The sequence below is a fragment of the Taurulus bubalis genome, assembly GCF_910589615.1.
Source record: "Taurulus bubalis genome assembly, chromosome: 15".
NCBI lineage: Eukaryota > Metazoa > Chordata > Actinopteri > Perciformes > Cottidae > Taurulus > Taurulus bubalis.
In genome coordinates this window covers 17,181,674-17,200,177 of record NC_136603.1, presented here as the reverse complement: position 1 = coordinate 17,200,177, position 18,504 = coordinate 17,181,674, and the positions used below count along the sequence as shown (strand labels likewise).

The window sequence follows — 18,504 nt, the reverse complement described above, 5'->3', positions numbered from 1 at the left end:
TGATCAGGAACATTTATTGTGAGTTTATTTACAATTTTTAACAGGACATTTCCAAACAGTACGTGCTCTGAGTTTGATACTTAGCTGAGCACAAACCAATGTGAAGCAATATAGGTACAAAGCCAAGCACAAGATAATACCATAGAAACATAATTTATCCTAATTGCAAATGGCAGGGATATAAGGTAACATGAATGTTTTAACACACTTGGTAAACCAGAGCACATGAACTGGGTGCCTTGGACAGCAGCATGTTATTGTGAAATGCTTTGAGGGAGTAGCTCTGATGGATGAGCCGTCCTGGAACGTCAACATAGAAAGTAATTCAAAGAATGAAGGGCAGGTCTTTATCTGATGGAGTCAAGTCTGAAGACGCAGCTGAAGTGTTAACAAATCCAAACGATTGACGTAGGCTGACTGCATTTCAACGTTCATTACTCCCATAGGACAGTTTATGTGTCACCCACAAAAAAGATGCACGTCCCAAAGATGAACTGAACGTGGCTGTTTTCTCATGCTAGCACATCGTCCGATGAATCCTTTACACGTCTTCACAGCTTGACCTTCCCAGCCAATGGACTGCCGGGGTAAAGAGTTGAGAAGCGACCAAGCGTCCAGACTGTGAAGACATTTCTGTAGGAGGTGTAGCTGATCGCACAGCTCTTGTTGAACACACCCGCAATATTCTCCTGAGGAGGGAATGACAGATCAAAGCTCACATTGTATTTTAAATCATCACTGGATTCATTTCTTATTAGTTATATCTGTGGCGTAAGCTAAGATTAATTTGAGAATAGGACATGTAATTAATGAGATTGATGGACTCACCTGTGGCCAGTCTCCGTTGGGCAGCTGGTTGTCAATCAGCAGCTGCACTCCTCTCTCTATAGCCCGCCTGTCAGGATGCCTGGTTACACACACAAGAGGTTTCAATTTCATGAATTTGGTTTGGATTCAGTTAACTTCAATTCGATCCAATTTACGGTCAACAAGTTTCTTCCGTAGCCAGGTGAATAAACTGGCAAAGGCAAATACATAAATAATATAAATACACGACACACAACTAGTATCAACAGCAGAGCTTTACCCTGGCCTGGATCAACACAAAGCCAATGCTAATTTGCCAAACCCGATCCCATTATACCCAGTCTCATTGTGATCCAGCGTAAACACCAAGCCTCCGAGTTGAGCCCTGCTTTACCTGACAGCCATGAGGCCTAACAAAGCCCAGCAGGTGTTGTGGATCTGAGCGCTGCTGCTCTGGACGTAGCGCCGCTGCTCGCAAGACTCAAAGTCCTCCCCCCAGCCTCCGTCCGGCATCTGCCGGTCCAGCAGGAACTGGCAGGCTCTCTGCACCTCAACGCACGCATCCCTGGAAACAAACAGAGGCACAGCCGTGTATTAAAGTATGGAGTTCATGGATGTCCTGTGTGGCTCTGCAGGTTAAAGGGGAACCAGGTCCATTTACAGAATTCATACATTATGTTATTCCTGTGGTCTGAGAAAGTCCTAAAATATGAGTAAAGATGAACAACGGTCTCCAAAAGAGTTAAAACTCTAATTTGTGATGTCATAACGTATAAAGCGTGGAACTGCTCCATAGACAATGAATTGGGAAAGATATTGATGACATTGAGAGTATATAAGTAACTCTACTTCTTCTGTTTCACAACTGGAACACTCCAATAGCATAAAGCTCATTTGGGTATAACAATATTCTGGGGCTCCACAGAATAGTCTTCCATTCATTGTCTATGGAGCAGCTTCAGACTTAATACTTGATGACATCACAAGTGTAAGACTCTGGTTTCTGGCTGTAAGAGAGAGTAGCTCATATTATAGCTCAATAACATATTGGAATTGTTCATTTAGGTGGCGTTCCCCTTTAAGCTGCACACTGTTGCTGTGGGTCAAAAACGATGTTCATGGTTCAGTTTGGAACACTTACCCATCCTTGTACACGTGACCCATACAAGCGAAGGCTTCAAGGCCGAACCATATTCCATATGTGAAGCACACTCCCCAAGACCTGAGCACAAGAGCATTATTTTATATGAATCACGACCTGTCCACTAGGTAGGATATCAGGTTGTGAAATAGTGCGGTCTTACCCTTCCCAGGATCCGTCAGGCCTCTGCACCTTCCTGCAGTACTCCAGTCCTTCTCTTAGAGTGGACCTGAAAAAGAAATGAACAAACGCATAAACAGAAAATCTCTGACTCGTTGTTTTTAAAACTCAGAGAACTGAGAAATGATTTAGGTTTCAATGCTGAGTTTTAAGTTATTTTATTGAGGTTTATGTAATTTTCATTCATTCCATCAGATTAGTCAGGCGTTTCTGTGCCATTCAGTACTTCAAACTAATAAACTGTATGTGTGTAGAATACCTTATCTCCTCAGCACGGTGTTCAGGGTCTGCCTTCTGGAAGTGTTTCAGAGCCTGCATCACTGCTGAGGTACATTCCACATAGGTATAATCTATCATGATGTCACCTGTGTGTGAGTGAGTGAGTGAGTGAGAGAGAGAAAGAGAGAGAGGGGTTACTAATAAACATCACATTTCACAACACATACTGCATCCTCTTTTTAAATATGGAAACACGGCAATGATTTTGACCTTTTGATATTGCAACATATTCAGAGCGTAATGGAAAAAGTTTTCCAGCCTTTGAATGCTGCGAAAGGAAACCGAAATGTCAAGTTTATATTTGTCTATTTCTTAGTTTCCCTTTTCACGTCTGCATAACACAGGTAGCGGGAGCAATTTGATTCAATTAAATCGTACAGCCCAATATCACACATTTTCCTCAGAGAGCTTCAGAATCTGAATATAATATAATATAATATACAATCTGACATCCTCTGTTCTTGGACCCCCGTTTTGGATAAGGACCACCCCTCCCCTCCTCCAAGAAAAAAATTATATATATATATATATATATATATATATATATATATATAAAAAAAGGGGAAATTGAGCAGTGAACTGAGCTCCTTTACAAGGACAGCGTGTTCCATCTTGAACCAGCTTGCATCATGCTGTAAATATCACATGAACATTTCTGGGATTCTCAGAAATCCATTCAGTGACCTTTATGTCATGCTTTTTTGATACTCATCATTATATCTAATGATGGTAATTAATCAAATTATATCTATATCTCCACAATGTTGTATAATCACATACAGTATTGAAGAGCAATGCATACTGACAGTAACAAACCTACCAAACACCTCAGACGGGTTGAGCAGCTCCAGGAGTCTCCCTCCTCTTTTTGTTTCATATGTAGCAAATCCACAGTCAGAATTTCTCATGCTCAGCAACTACAAGAGAAGAATGACATTTGGTGAAGGAGCTCGGATAATGAAAGACTTCACATGTGTACAAGAAGGACTGTGGACTGTTTGGATTGCAGTCTGATAGTAAACAAACGTGATATGACATATTACTGAATGAGCATTAAAGGTGCTGGTATGTGGACTTTGTTACTTTTGGACAGTCAGGCTGGATGATTAGCTCGGTTTCCAGTCTTTGTGCTCAACTTACTTACTTCTTCAGAAAGCGCATATGCATTCTTTCCAAATATGGAACTATTAATTTAACCCAGTTTCATCCAAATATGCATTGGCACATTTCTGTGCTTACACTACCAAAAAGACCTAAACTCATGAGAGTATGAATCTTCATAAAAGGTAAACTTCTCCTCCAGTATTCACTGCAGACCCACCACATTGACGGCATCATACAGGCGCTCTGAGGGGACATGCTGGCCGATTGAGGGACAAAGCTCCTGCAGCAGCATCACGGACTTCAGGCCCTCTGCTGTGCAGTCAGCCACGATCCACCCACAGTCACGGGTGCTGAAGGGGAAGCCTCCCTGACAAAAAGAAATGCAGGGGTTACAAAATAAAAAGATTTATACAAATAGAAACTGCATGCGCAAACACACACAGCAACAGGCGAAGAAAAGAAGTTTTTTCTGAGGTCATTTTTGCCTTCCATGTCAAAGGCATTTGAGTATTTTCTTTTTCCCCAATAATGTGAAGAGTGTTAAAAAGAGGATTCTTGTGTGGTATTAGTTTTACCTTGTTCATCTGCCTGTAGTACTTCTGGTACTCAGGAGGATTTTCAGGTATCTGTTAAAGTGGGAAAACTAGTCAGGCATAAGAAAGCAGTTCATATTTCCTGGTCTTGATCGTTCGCACACCTGGATGTTTTTGGCACACTTATCACTGCGCGGAAGGAAGAGTGCATCTACTCATGACGAGAAGACTATATATATAGCTCAGTGGTTCCAGGTGAGCTAACAGTGTTGTTTAGCTACCAGCTCCTCGTCCATGAGTGGATGCATACTTCCTTCTGGCCCGTGGATTATCTTGAGTAACCGGGTCGTGATCTCTGGAAAGAGACATTGCTATTGATGTTCTATTTCATCATAGAACCGTAGTTACCTTCATAACTTTCGTTTTCAAATGTTTTCATATTTATTCATATACTTTGAGCACTGCAATCAGAGTGCCATCTAGTTTCTTTATATTCCACAAAGGTAAGAGTAAAATATCTATAATCATACAGGTAAAATATTCAGATGTACGTTTTATTCCTGCTCGATACTGAAGACCGTGTAATTGAGATGTTGGTACCTGTGTGATGGTGAGGAACTGATGGGCATCTCGGAGGCACTCGGCTAGTCTGGGGTTATCTTGGGCTCCTGCCTGAAAGACCCCAACAAACAACTCATTGTAATCAGTTACCGCTATGTGATACGTCTCAACCAGGATTTTAGGCCGACCTCAGTGCTCAAACTGCTTTTCTCAAAGTGACCAATGACTCTAAGAGCATATAGTGACAATGGGGACATTTACATCTTAGTAATATCAGATTTGAGGGCTGTGTTTGGTAACATAAACATAAAGCTAATACAACATGCATCACCCAGAGACCTAACAAGAAAGAACATTTGTTATCACAATACACCTGTTCTTAGATAGATTTGTTTTATATATGCCTGCTTGCTCGCTTGCATTGATAAAACTGAAAACATGATGTTTGCGTTACCTCAAGGAAAGCCTGTACAGCAAAACAAGTGTCCCAGAGCTGAGACCCATTGGTCCCCTGTGCACAAGAAAAACAAGTTAGTTAAATAATCTCACAGCAGGACAAAATACAAAGTGTGGAACCAGCAAATAGGCTAAAACAATGTAATTGGAAGGTGAAAAGTTAAACTAGTTTTAAAGGCGGTTTTAAGTCTGTTCATCCGTTCTCCACCACTTATCTGCACCATAACCAGTTCATTTCATTGCAAAAAGCAGCGTTTCCTTTTGGATATCTCAGCTCCTTGGTTGCTTCTAAAAAGTGAACCTTTAGGGTGAGAAACCCTTATAAACTATAGTGATGCAGCATGAAAACCACGACTACATCTGCATCTGTGCACCGTCACACCCAACATACAAAAGGGGCGGAGAACAAATTCTCACCTGCATTTTCATGCCATCTAATCCCAACCTGGAACACAGAGAACTTACTGTTAGTCTTTCTTTGGTTCAGGTTCTATTGCATCCGAATGAACGGTGTTCAAAGTTCACACATTATATATCGAAATACATGGAATATAACACCTTATTCTGATCAGTGATGGAACAGAAGTTTGTTTTGTTAACAAGTTGTTAGAAAGCGTCTGACTGACCAGAGGTAGTCTGGGATCCTGGACACATGCTCTTGAAAGACCGGAGAGGAGGGACCATCCACATACCAGCGAACCAGCATGTTGATAGTCTTTGAGATCTGAGGAGAAAGGCCAATACTTCATGTTCTAACCCTCCATTTATTTAATCTGTGTTCTTTGTTTTCGATATGTGTATTTTTTGTATCTGCATATACAGTACCGGTCCAATGCTGATGCATTTAGTGAAGCGATCGTCAGCCTGGATGTGTTCATACAGTTCTTTGACAGCCTTTCCTCTCAGTGTGGCGCTGTGGTGGGCTTCGTACACATTCAACACCACTGCAGGGCGGCGGGAACAGAGTCGCAAGGTTAGGGGAGTTTAGGGAAATTCCAATGAAAAGTACTTCTTTCTTTATCATTGCCAAAATCCTCCGGTTGCCAGGGCTACGCCTCCTGTTTTTCCTCTGTTTTATGTCTCGAGTGCTTTGCCATGTGCAAGACATTTGTGCCTTATCGCCTTCATGGTCACAAGTATTGAATCTCATCTCCAACGTTGACGTAATTACACCAAGACTTTTTTTTGTGAATGGTCAAACGCGCTGCCTGTTTTACAGCAACATGTTTCTGTAGGAGGGGATTCATCGTCATGGTGCCATGTGTTGAGCATACTTACTGTAGGCGACGGTGAGCAGTGTGCTGTGAGGTGTGTACATGTCACCGGCTGCCACATTGTTCCTCTGAGCGGGCCAGTTAATGGTGGCATAGTCCTGGACATACAGCTCCTAGGAAACAAAGAGCAAGACAACATTTGGTTTACACGTGGTGTGTGTGTGTGTGTGTGTGTGTGTGTGTGTGTGTGTGTGTGTTTATCTTCTATCTAAAGAAAATCCAATGTCAGTGCAAGACTGTCAAAATAAAAGAGAAACTGCATTGGGTTGCTTCCTCTGTAGTTTAAAGGTGTATAATTAGTATAATTCTACCACTTGTCCTCCTACACATAATGATAATAATGCTGATACAATTAGTTGATAATTTAATTATTGAATAACTTAATCACCAGGAAGTTACTTTGCAACCACTTTGCTAATTGATTAAATATTAAAGTCACTTATAGAGCAAACATGTTAAACATATGCTGGTTCCGGCTTCTAAAGAATGGCAGCTTGCACTTGTCTAAATTGTATTTAATTGTAAAATCAAACATCTTTGGGTATTGGGCTAGATTCTCACCTAATTCTATCAGAACATATTAGCTACATTTAGCTTTGGGAGCAAACAATTAAATACAGCCAGGAATGCAAAGCAGACCAAAGCCTCTCCTCTGACGCGCCCTTGTGGGATGAGATGGTTTCAGCACCTGTCTGAGGCTGAGGACCAGCGAGTCTTCCTCTGCGGCCAGTCTGACGGCGTAACAGTAGCTCATGGGGAGGTAAACCTGGCGGCAGTGACACCACAGGGTAGAGGGGTGGGCTGGCATCCAAGTGGGAAACAGCCTAGAACAGATATAAAAAATAATCCAATATCCCTGAATTGATACAGAAGACAAAATAGTTGACCACAACTCAGAAAAACATTGATTCATTAAAACTTTAAATTTACTGTTCTAACAACAAATGTCTGGTCTTGGCAATGAAAAAAAGCATATGTTGCACAAAGCAGTGATACCATTTGTATTTCAAGAAAGACATTTTTATGTTTTTCATTAAAAAAAAATCGGTATTGCAAATTGTAAACATGTCGAAACATATTTCACAAGTGGTTTTGGAATAACTGGTGTTATTTTGTGTCACTTCTGAAATCTTTTCTTTATATAATAGGTGTAAAAAGAGTTTAAAAGAGTGTTTGAGGCAGCGCCCCGAATATCATAGCTCATTCACATGTTAGCATGAGCCTCCATGGCTGAGCAAACAAACCCTAAAGACATTTTATTGACAGAAAAACGATAAGATAACTACATGATAACTTAAAGTCACAATGACAGAAGACTTTTTTTTCACTGCAGCAACATAATTGTATCTCCACCTACCTCAGCTGAAATCCTGAAGTTGTTCAGTGTCCTTAAAGCAGGACTGATGGATAGAAGAGGACATGATGGGATGTTACAACTCACCACATCTCTGGTAGCAGTGTGTTCATTCCCTCCCAACTGTAGACATTTAAGATGGCCAACCAGAATTTTCCCCATGAGGGAATCCCCACAGCGCCTCCTGTACAAAACAGTAAAGACAGATTATCAGTAATTTGTGCTAACTGTAATTATGTATGTGTGTGGCATATAATAACAAAACAATGGAACAACAACAACTGACGTTGCATTTTAGGGACCATTTCTACCTATTTGTTCCCACCTTTGCTGTGCAAGTTGTTCCTGGCTCGAACCATATCTGGATCATCAGGCTCTAATCCCAGGATCCGTAATGAAATGTAACTCAGCGCCGTGCCGAAGACGGTCGACTTGTCTTCAACATGTCTGAAGAAACACAACAGACATCAACGATGCTGCCAAAAGCATTTAGACAGACACTTCTCGTAATGACGACACTAGTCTTCCTGTACCGGTTCAATAACACATATCTATAGATGCTTGTATCATAATGTTACATTTCTCTATAAACACTGACCCTGTAATTTTGGAATAAGATGACACATTTGATTTTGGAGGTCACCTTTGCTGAAACGATACTCAGCAAAGCGTAACCCTTTGCCTGTTCCATGACAGGAAATCATCTTCTAGCAGAAGCACATTAGTGATGTGACCTGTGTGGACCTTATAAGACAAATCACGTGTTCAGTGGACTTACAGACCCCAGCCTCCATCTGGCAGCTGCACGGAGCGCAGGTACCTCACCATCTCTTTCTTCCAGGCTTCGGCCAGGGGGATCTTAGCCACATGGCATGTGATCAGGAGACCTGAAACACACAAATGGATGCAAATACAGTGGCAGACACACATGCAGACGCATGCAAAAAAACATGTCATGAAATCCTGAATATTTTCATCATCATCTGTCATGTGAGGACGCCCTGAGAGGCAAACGAGAACAAAAACATTCTGGCGATCCATTTCCTAAGTCTGATCTCAATTGTTTTCTCTCCTGAGTTAATGACTTTTTTGAAAAAAAGTTGTGTAGAAGAATTATTTTATTTAAGTGCTTGTTGTTGTAATACACATTTCGGCCACAATAGGCTGAAATGCACCACTACCCCATGTTCTACACAGGAGTAAAATGATTCATGTTTTCCTCATGCACTATAAACAGAAGGTACATCTGGTGTGCTGGTAGTAATGTAACATCACTGTCATGTATATTTCTTATAGCTAGAAATGCATTTAGGTCAGCACTAATCTGCCGTTAGGGGAAACATGGATGCTTTTTTATCCTATTTGGAATATGGGGTAGTGGTGCACTTATGCCTCTTGTGGATGAAATGAGTATTACAACAACAAACACTTTCTGAAGTTTTTTTCCACAAATAAAAGTATCTTATCCTAACTAAAAGAAAAGATGCTGATACAAAGACAGATTGTTTTGTAAAATTTTTTAGGATATCTTGTTGAGTAGGTGCACAACATAACTGTGGATGTGATATTTAAGGGTTAAAAATGCATTTAAATCGAATGTATCCTTATTCTAAATGACAAAAAAATAGCTGCTGCAGATTCAAGTCAAAAATAAGAAAATAGAGGAGGAGGATTTGTCTACCTGGGAGCAGGAAGAGAGGTCCGCCGTAGTCCCCGGCCCAGTGACCGTCCTCGGCCTGGAGCTGGCTGTAGAAGTGCATGCCTTTCAGAGCTGCTTCTACAGCCGTGTGGGCCGCTTCGGAGCCAGACACAAACATACTCTGTGGAGAGAATGGCGGCTAGAAATGAACACCAGATACATGTCATACAATTGATTACCATTAACAGAAACAGCTGTACGTTTATATCTATAGTTGTACATTAGAAGTCTGTTATTTCCTAACATGATAATGCAGGACATCTCCAGTTCTATATCTGAACTCATTCACGCATGTTATTCTCACTGTACTACCATGGTTTATTGTGTCTGTTTTATACTGTTGTTCAGTTGATGCACAGAGTCCACTGGAATCAGTGCAACGTAAAATGTGGGGAATAAGTAATAATCATCACCAAGCATTTATTTAAAACAATAAAAGGATTCAGAGCCTACCGTGTCCAAGCCGAGTGAATGGGCTTCCAGCATGGTCTGCTCTCGGCCAGGCGGCTCCTGGTCTTCCACATAGCTCCAGGTCTGCCTGCCCTCCACGTTACTCAGCCTCCAGCGGCTCAGGTCTGTGGCGGCCTCGGTCTTGTACGGCCCCCCTCGCCTCCGCAGGTGCCTATGAGAACAGCAAGTATTTTAATGTTACACATTTTGACTATTTAGTACTGGATTATTGTATATTTTGTAATATATGCAAGCTACTATAAAGTCTCACCAAAAATAAATACTTACTCAGCTGGTGAAGAGTGAAACCAGTAATTCAGTTGATAAGAGGTAATTTATGTTTTTGTCTGTTTGTCTGCATTATTGGAAGTAGGACCATTTTAATAGTCAAACTTGTTACTAGATTGTATATATTGGGATGTACATTGGTCAAAAACATTTGTGTTGTTCTCTCAGAATAAAAATGCTTATAAATTAGGTATTTGATTTGAGTACAACTACAGAGGTATAATCAAAATGTACTTACATTATCAAAAGTCAAAGTACTCATTTAGTAGCAGAATGGCTCCTGCCAGTATTTATCATTTAATTATAATAACTAATGCATTATGGCTGCAAGTAAGCAAATATAATGTTGGGCTGCTTCAACTACAACAATGAATCTTATACTTTATCATATAACAGGGTTGTGCATGTTGAATTTTAATCGACAAAGTAACAGCACTATTTTGTAATAACAATATTTCCCTTTAAAATAGACTGAAGAAAATTTAAGTTAAATGACAATAAATTGGAAGCACTCAAGTAAACATATTACTTTCCACCATTCAATGCATTATATTATATTTTACTAATGGCTGAGAAAAACACATTTGTACGAGTGTTTGTCCACGCTGGTGGCATTTTCTACACGACAGAGTGACGTAATAGCATCAAATAAAACCATTTTGTTGCAAGTTGTCCAACAAAGCTTTCCCACCTGAAAGGTCGAGTCTGCTCCTTGGTACCATGGCCGAACTAACTGAACAGTTGTATTTCTTTAAGCACATTAAACTAACGTTGTAGGGGTCCATTTTGATAGACATTTGTTTCCCACCTGACACAATGTTCAAACTCCCTAAAATGTCAAAATCACAGCGATACAATATTCGACACAACTGTTGCGACTAGTTAGTTACAGTTTACGTTAGTTCAAATAGCTTGTGTACAAATAAACGTAATTAGAAGACCTCCCACCGTCATTCTTTCTGGTGATAAACACTGAAACCAAGTAGTTGTTGACATTATCCATGAAATTAAAACACAAACTTACGTTCCCTCAGTCATATTTGCGTTTGACAGACAGACTTGAATCCTCCGCTGAATTATGGAAACGAGTTTCTCTGCTGCTCTGAAAGCTCCGCCCCTTCGGCTCTTTTCTTGGGAATTGTAGTGCTTTTCATAGAGTATGTGTTACTTTCAGCACAGTTCACACTTCATTTCCCAGCAGAACTCGCGGTGCCGTCCGAGGAGTTATATTCATGAAGATACATGAGCAGAGACTCGGCTGTCCAATCACAAACCCGTTGGGCGGTGAAATGGGCGGGTCTTCCACGAGATCCTCCAATTAGAGCGCTCCTACGACAAAACGCTACACATGTGCTCATATACTAAGATGATCCAATACTGAGCCTGTTAAACTATTGAATTTAACTGGGTTAAACGGGAAGTTTACTTGAAAAAACTATTGTTAAATTACCCACAATTCATAGCAATGTGACGTTAAACATGCAGTTACCAATGGAAGCATGTAGACGTAAAAAGAAAGGTAAACATATATATATATATATATATATATATATATATATATATATATATATATATATATATATATATATATATAATATATGTATTACACTGATGTATTCATCAAACATTTCATTTGGTTATTGAAGCTGTTTTGACAAAAACGAGTAAATAGATTATTTGAAATTATTTGAAGACGGTCGAATCAGGGAATGCAAATACAAAATAAATACCCATAAATGTACACAATATTTGTGTATGTAGTGTAAGCTATTGCATGATGTATTTAAACAGTTCTCTATGAAGCAGTGTTCTGATGTATGTTTCTGGGGCTTTTATTCTGAAGGGAAAAACGGAAAGAGAGAGAGGAGGTTTTGTTGGAGTGAGGAGCGAGTCAAGATTAAAGTGGTTGCCGTCTTGTCTGACCTAACGGAGCAGCGTGTTTTTATTTTATTATTATGGTACAAGTATAGGCGCAAGAGAAACTCTCGGTTACAGTAGTAATGGTCACGTGATATGTTGCAGTAAAGTGCTGTCCCATTCATATTTACACCATGTCAAGCCCTTGCAGCCTCTCACACTCAACGATTTATCAGGTAACTTAAGTAATACTTGAGGGTTTGAGGCCTCGGGGCCATTGGGATTGGGATCTTTAAGGATATTCTCGGAAGTGAGGTTATTGACATAGATTGTATCCTTGCAAAGAAGAATCACTTTGGCATTCAAACAATGACCGAATGTCCGAATTAGAAAGGTGTACATCCACCCGCGCATGCGCGTATTTCTCTAAGCAAGTTCAGAACCTGTTTAAAAAACCGAGAAGGGATGTTTTGACTTGACACGTATCTGTACTCTTTTCTAACGTTGGTTTCCACGTGAGTTTCCTCCATAACAACAGTGAGCAGGTGCTCCTCTGCGCTGTACTGCTTCTCGTTTTTTTTGGTGCGTAGAAATCCCGGCAGAGTGAGAGCTCTCTGATCCTCCTCACAGGGTCCCGTCTGTCTGCATGGCGGTGAGTATCGTCCGAAGTGCCGCAACAACATCGCACGTTTTCAACAGCTCTGCGTGGAGGTGAGACGGGACTGCACGTGTACGCTTTAACCTACAAACGGAGGAGATGCTTGAGACGCTTCACAAAGATACCGAACATGCAACGTGGTCATATTTCTCTCAGCTTTCTCAATTTCTCAACAGCTGTCACTTTAGCTCGTCGTGTACTCTGTCGACCAAACGGATTTAAAGAACTCGTGGGAAACATTTGCATGCTCATAAATGCAGAAATTAGAGAAATTAAACTGTTTAAACACACTCACGTCACGAGTGTTGGATATTTTAAGCACATTTGGCCAATAATGCGACTGTGACTACTTATGGAGTATTTTTGGTATTAATAATATCACTAACGTAAATGGATCTTGACCTTTCACTGTAAATATACTTATTTGTAAATACATTTTTAATGTGTTTTGTGTGTTTATTCCACATCTGATAATAGACACTGATTAACAAGAAGCTGAGTTATTATTAACGTCTGCTTCCTAGTATTAAATTTCTGATTTACTTCTTGCTGCTCAAAGGTTGTTTGCAGCTGACAACCGTCGGTTCTGCCCTGCGAGAGAGAGAGTAGCAGTCAGCAAACACTACAGTTCATCTTCCTCACACTCGGCTACAAGTAGGTGTGAATGCAACAACCACAACTCTCTAGAACCGTGATCTAGGGTGCATGATATACGTCCAGTGTAAGTTACTCGAGTGTATTGTACCAGTGTTGTGTTCTCATTGGACTCTTTGCTCCTCAGGGTCCACGATGAGTAAGAAGCTGCTGCTGGATGCAGACTGTGGGACGGACGATGCTCAGGCCATCATGTTGGCGCTGGCCGCCCCCAGAGTGGAGCTGCTGGGCATCACCTGTGTGCACGGAAACACCACAGTGGAGAATGTGTGCAGGAACACGCTGCGAGTGCTGCAAGCCTGCAGTAAACTGGAGGTGGGTGCAATAGGTCACTGTTGTTCCCGTTGTCAATGTTTTATGGTCCTGACATGTTTACTGGTGGGTATTGTCTTTTTGTTTTGTTTTTATTGACCATTATGAGGAAATTACTGTCGTCATGTGTGCTGTTTATAAAACTGCCAAACAATGAGTTGTTGTTGACTATTGTTAATATTAACATTAGCATTTTAATAGCAAAATAAATGTTTTGGGAAATGGGACATGTACTGCGGCTTTGGTTCGGTAAGTCATACCAGTGCCATAAAATATAAATACAACACTTTGGCTCATGTTGTTCCCCATCTCTCTACTGTCAACTACTATTTAAGGTGTTAAATGTTTCCTAAAGGACTTTAGAAAAGCAGAACATCATATAGTCCATTAATTTCATAAATAGACAGAAAACAGTTTGGAAGCTGTGTAATAATAACAGCAGTATACATGTTCCCTTTAAGGTGTGTTTGTTTCATCTGGTGTGCGCTTCTTCTTTCAGATTCCAGTGTTTAAAGGTGCAGCCAAGCCGATCCTCAGGGATTGCATCAATGCGGGACACTTCCATGGGGAGGACGGGCTGGGAAACGCTCCTGACCCCAACGCTCCCGGTCTGGACCTGGTTCAGAAGGAGGGCGCTGTGTCGGCCATGATCAGGATCGTCAATGAGAACCCAGGGGAGGTGAGAGATGTTAGGTGTGTGTGTGTGTGTGTGTGTGTGTGTGTGTGTGTCTGTGTGTGTGTGTGTCAGTTATTTAAGTCTAGGTTTATTCCCCAGGTGTCTCTGGTTGCCACGGCGCCTCTCACCAACCTGGCTCTGGCTGTGAAGATGGACCCGTCTCTACCGAGCAAACTCAAAGGGCTCTACATCATGGGAGGCAACACTGAATGTCAGTGAAATCATTAACTTGAACTAAAAGGTGGCACAGTATTAGACGGTCAGACCAGTGAATGTACTTTGAGGAAAATAACTTTCCATTTCTTTCACCATTGAACCTCAAATTGGCACAGACATGCTCTGCTTTATGAACTGAATATTTTGGGGTTTTGTACTTGTAAGCAAGTACAATATTTGAGACAATTAATCAAGATAAGATTATTCGAAAAGGAGAACAATTGTTAGCAGCAGACCCAAGTGTAACTGCAGTGTTTATAATTTGAATCAAACAACTTCAGAATTTAAATCCGTGTCTGTTCAAGTGTCCTCATTATTCTGTCCACACCCTGTAACGGTGCAGTTCAGTGTGTAATCAATGACTTTGTGGTTTTGATCCTTTTAGCTCGAGGAAACACGACAGTGTGTGGCGAGTTCAATTTCACTGCTGATCCAGAAGCTGCGTATATCGTCCTGAACGAATACCAGTGTCCCACCTACTTGGCCTGCTGGGAGTTTACCTGCTACAGCAAGCTACCCTGGGCAAGGCTTTTACACACTGTTGTATTCATTCCTAGGACTAATTACAGCACATAACATTTTTAAGAAGTTACTGCATCAATGTCTTCATCAGACAAACAATCCTGCTCCGTGTTTACGTTCCTCCCCCCGGTGTTGACAGGAGTTTTGCGACACCTGGTTGGCGCAGGACACGGATAAAGCTCGCTTCATGGCGCGGATCTTCCAGCACAGCATCGAGGCGTCGCATAGCGAGCGCCTCCAGAAAGAGTTTGTCGCCGGCACAGGTTTTGTTTCCTGCGACTCGTACGCCATGGCCGCCGCCGTGGACGATTCGTTCATCGTAGAAAGCGACCATTACCCGGTGAGCGTGGAGCTGACGGGCACGCACACTAGAGGCATGATGATCATGGACACTGTGGGCTTTCTGAAGAAGGCTCATAAGGTTTCCATCATGAAGAAGGTGGACATGGAGAAGTTCAAGCAGATGATGATGGCTGCTTTACAATAACAGCCCTGAACGCACTAGTCAAGCATTAGTGACCACCAGTGTGCTGTGGAGTTGTAGAAGAAGCTTCCTACTCACAAGTCATTCTAACATACTGTTTGTATACATGTGCAAATAACTACAAACTGCAACTTTGCCCCGTCCATTGCAGTAAAGACCAGGAGTCATTTCTAATTTTGTGAGGTAATTGTAATGTTCTTTACACTAAAAATCATGTGTTTCAGTCAGATGGGATTCTGATGACAGCACCTCATTAAAATTGTTATAAAATCTTTACATTTTATTCATCATTTCATTACATCAAGGTTCTCATTACACACACACGCAGACAAAGCTGACAGCTCCATGGTTCTTCAGCATTACATGTTGATGCCGAGTTGGTAATCCTTTAGCGTAGACTGTTCTTTAACATTTGGTTGTCCTTTACGACCCACTTTCTTGAAACATGTGCTACAAGATGAGGTTGTGAAGCAGCGCTGATGACTGATTTGTCTCATCAGAAGTATTAACACCTGCTCATCCAGTGTTCACTCAACCACACGGCTGCAGCAGGCGGTTCCTCAGTAGCCTTTCCTTCCTCTGAATCTCGACCGTGCGTCCAGCTGTCAAAAGAGGACAGACATTGGTCAGTGCGCCGCAAACAGACACAAATGGAAAGAGGAAGATAAAACACTGCGTGTACTCTTCTATCTCGTTGTAGAAACGTGTTGTAAAGTGCAATGTAATTACCGCTGACTCACCATTGACCTTTTGCACTCAAAGAAGGAGGTCTGCAGGGCTTTGCAGTGGCCTTCCTTCAAACACTCACTGGGCATCTTCCCCTCCTGACAAATGACACCAGTTACAATACAAAAGGCACTTCCCAAGAGCAACATGTGTAACACATCTAAATCAGATTGACTTCTGTTCAAATAATGTTTAAACACTGAACATTTCAATCCAAGCCGGTAGCTATCTGATGCTTTCTGATGGGGTGAGACGTTTGACAGTGACAGGTCGGTAGCATATTTAGCTGTTAGCCGTTAGCTGTCACAGAGGAGACTGGTTGGGTTACGGTTAAGCGGCTCAAAGGTGACTTCTCGTTTGTAGACTCACGCTGACATTAATATGAGCCAACAACAAACCCGTTTCAAGCATGGACCCTCAGGTGTGACGAGCAGAGGACGTGTACTTGCCTTTAACACGCAGTCGTGCTCAAGGAGACAGGCCTTGAAGTCCTCTCGGATGCCGGCGCAGGCTCTGGTGTCTTCCTCTTTGTCCTCGTAGTATTTCGGCATTGTGCAGAAGGTCCTTTAAAGCCAAATCTTCACTTATTTATACATTCACAAGCGCAAAGAATGAGCTAGTTAGCAGTGGTATCAATGTTATGAAAGCTTTCAGCCGCCATGTTTTCTGAAACTGCATGATGGGAAAACGGAAGAACATTGGCGCAGAGAAGTGCATGCTGGGAAGACTTGTAGTTTTTTTCTTCCATATGGGTTATGTTTATGTAGACAAAACACCATCAAATTGGGAAAAGTAAAACAAAACTATGTCAAATGGATCTTCTGGTCCCGTTTGCAATAGATTTACTTTGCTTTCCCTCTGTTACTTCACAGCTGTTCAGAAATCAAACCTGGCAATGCAAATGGCATGAGTAATGCAAGTAGAACAAAGTCACAACACAGCAAATGGCTATGACTTCCAACAGCTTTTATCATTTATTTCAAAGATGTCTATGAAAAATGATTTCAAAAACATCAGACATACACATGTACATGATGAAGGCACATGAACTGATGGGTGTATGGGGTTGTCGATCGAGAGGAGTTCCTTTCTTTTTTTGTCCCATGTTCATTTTCCACAAATACAGTCGGGGGAATCAGAGGGAGATTCAACTTGTCATGCAGCTTTCATGCATTCAGCTCCTGTCTGTATGTGGATACAGGACAAGCGGGAGAAGCCGATCCTGTTAGCAGGACTGAAAATGTATTTCCCCTTTCAAAACATGTCCCACCATGTAGGCGGCTTGCTCTCATCTTCTCCCAATTAAAAAAGAAGAATCTGATGAAGATGCGGAAATGAAGCTTTCAGCTTAAAGTCAGTTCTCTTGAGTACAGCTCTAGCATGGATGGTTTTGATCAGGGGTGGAGGGGCCTGCACTGAGCAAAACAAAAAAATACTCATGCACATGAACATGACTTGCAAACAAATTCTATTTTTTATATCTATTCCACCAAAAGGCACTTTACTAGCCCATTGAATAAACCACTAAGATGTAAAACGAGTAAAGTTTCATTTAAATTGCTTCCACTCAAAACATTGGCCACAGACACGAACACAAAACACTTCAGGTGAATTTCAATAAACTATTAAATGAGGAAGATGAGAGAGAGAAAGAGAGTGTGAGGGGAAGAAAGACAGATAATGCTCAATTCTTATTTAAATACTTGCAATCAGTGAAAGTACTACATTACCACAGCCAAATCATACAACAGAAGGCGCACTTTGCATTAATCAGTAGTCATAATATTTTGTCCAATCGCAAAACAGATACTCGATGAGACAAAAGATTGTTATGTCGATTGAGTCGGTGAACTGAGCATCTTCCATCGGATGGAACATTTAAGTACAATGGTGAAGCGTGTGGTGATAACAAAAACAGTGAAAAAGCAGTGCAAATCATGCTGTTTCAGATGATAATCTGGTACAAAACCCCCTTCTCTTTTTATCACTTTCACTTGGCGTAACACAGAAATATTGTTATCAACACCCAATTACTAATTGGACAGTGTGTGTTATTTAAAAAATATTAGTATATCCAGCAATCAAAGTGTAGGCAATAGTGAGAGATTGGAATAATGTTGCCGAGACAATTTCAAGGGACCTGGATATAAGGCACATTTTCTTCCAATTTTGACCCACAACTTCTTCAACAGAATCCGATTCACAACTCTTCTTTACCATTCAGACTTTACGAAGTCAAGATGAATTGTTTTAGTTGTAGCGTTACCCTTCAA

General features: G+C 41.2%; 3 protein-coding genes across 4 annotated transcripts; 1 reads left to right on the top strand and 2 right to left on the bottom strand.

Annotated features, from left to right (window-relative positions):
* Positions 1-551: 551 nt before the first annotated feature.
* LOC306747701 (lanosterol synthase-like) lies at positions 552-9,464 on the bottom strand (the record flags this gene model as incomplete). Its single annotated transcript, XM_079230784.1, has 20 exons — positions 9,371-9,464; positions 8,468-8,576; positions 8,015-8,136; positions 7,777-7,873; positions 7,024-7,159; positions 6,340-6,448; positions 5,887-6,005; positions 5,688-5,785; positions 5,479-5,506; positions 5,060-5,116; positions 4,645-4,716; positions 4,087-4,137; positions 3,729-3,878; positions 3,228-3,324; positions 2,388-2,493; positions 2,112-2,177; positions 1,949-2,029; positions 1,202-1,372; positions 829-907; positions 552-689 (listed from the first exon to the last, which is right to left on the bottom strand). Exons 1-20 carry the CDS (start codon positions 9,447-9,449, stop codon positions 552-554), a joined length of 1,965 nt encoding a protein of 654 aa, XP_079086910.1. The 5' UTR covers positions 9,450-9,464.
* Positions 9,465-13,204: 3,740 nt separating this feature from the next.
* On the top strand, positions 13,205-15,597 carry LOC306748230 (inosine-uridine preferring nucleoside hydrolase). Of its 2 annotated transcripts, none has more exons than XM_079231372.1 (6): positions 13,205-13,295; positions 13,423-13,610; positions 14,107-14,286; positions 14,383-14,494; positions 14,885-15,021; positions 15,161-15,597. In XM_079231372.1, exons 2-6 carry the CDS (start codon positions 13,431-13,433, stop codon positions 15,506-15,508), a joined length of 957 nt encoding a protein of 318 aa, XP_079087498.1. In that variant the 5' UTR covers positions 13,205-13,295; positions 13,423-13,430; the 3' UTR covers positions 15,509-15,597. The 2 variants fall into 2 exon arrangements, with proteins under 2 accessions (XP_079087498.1, XP_079087499.1); XM_079231373.1 differs by having other exon boundaries at positions 13,218-13,299.
* A 181-nt stretch (positions 15,598-15,778) lies between these two features.
* On the bottom strand, positions 15,779-16,882 carry coa5 (cytochrome C oxidase assembly factor 5). Its single transcript, XM_079231375.1, has 3 exons — positions 16,681-16,882; positions 16,246-16,329; positions 15,779-16,107 (listed from the first exon to the last, which is right to left on the bottom strand). Exons 1-3 carry the CDS (start codon positions 16,780-16,782, stop codon positions 16,066-16,068), a joined length of 228 nt encoding a protein of 75 aa, XP_079087501.1. The 5' UTR covers positions 16,783-16,882; the 3' UTR covers positions 15,779-16,065.
* Positions 16,883-18,504: the final 1,622 nt, after the last annotated feature.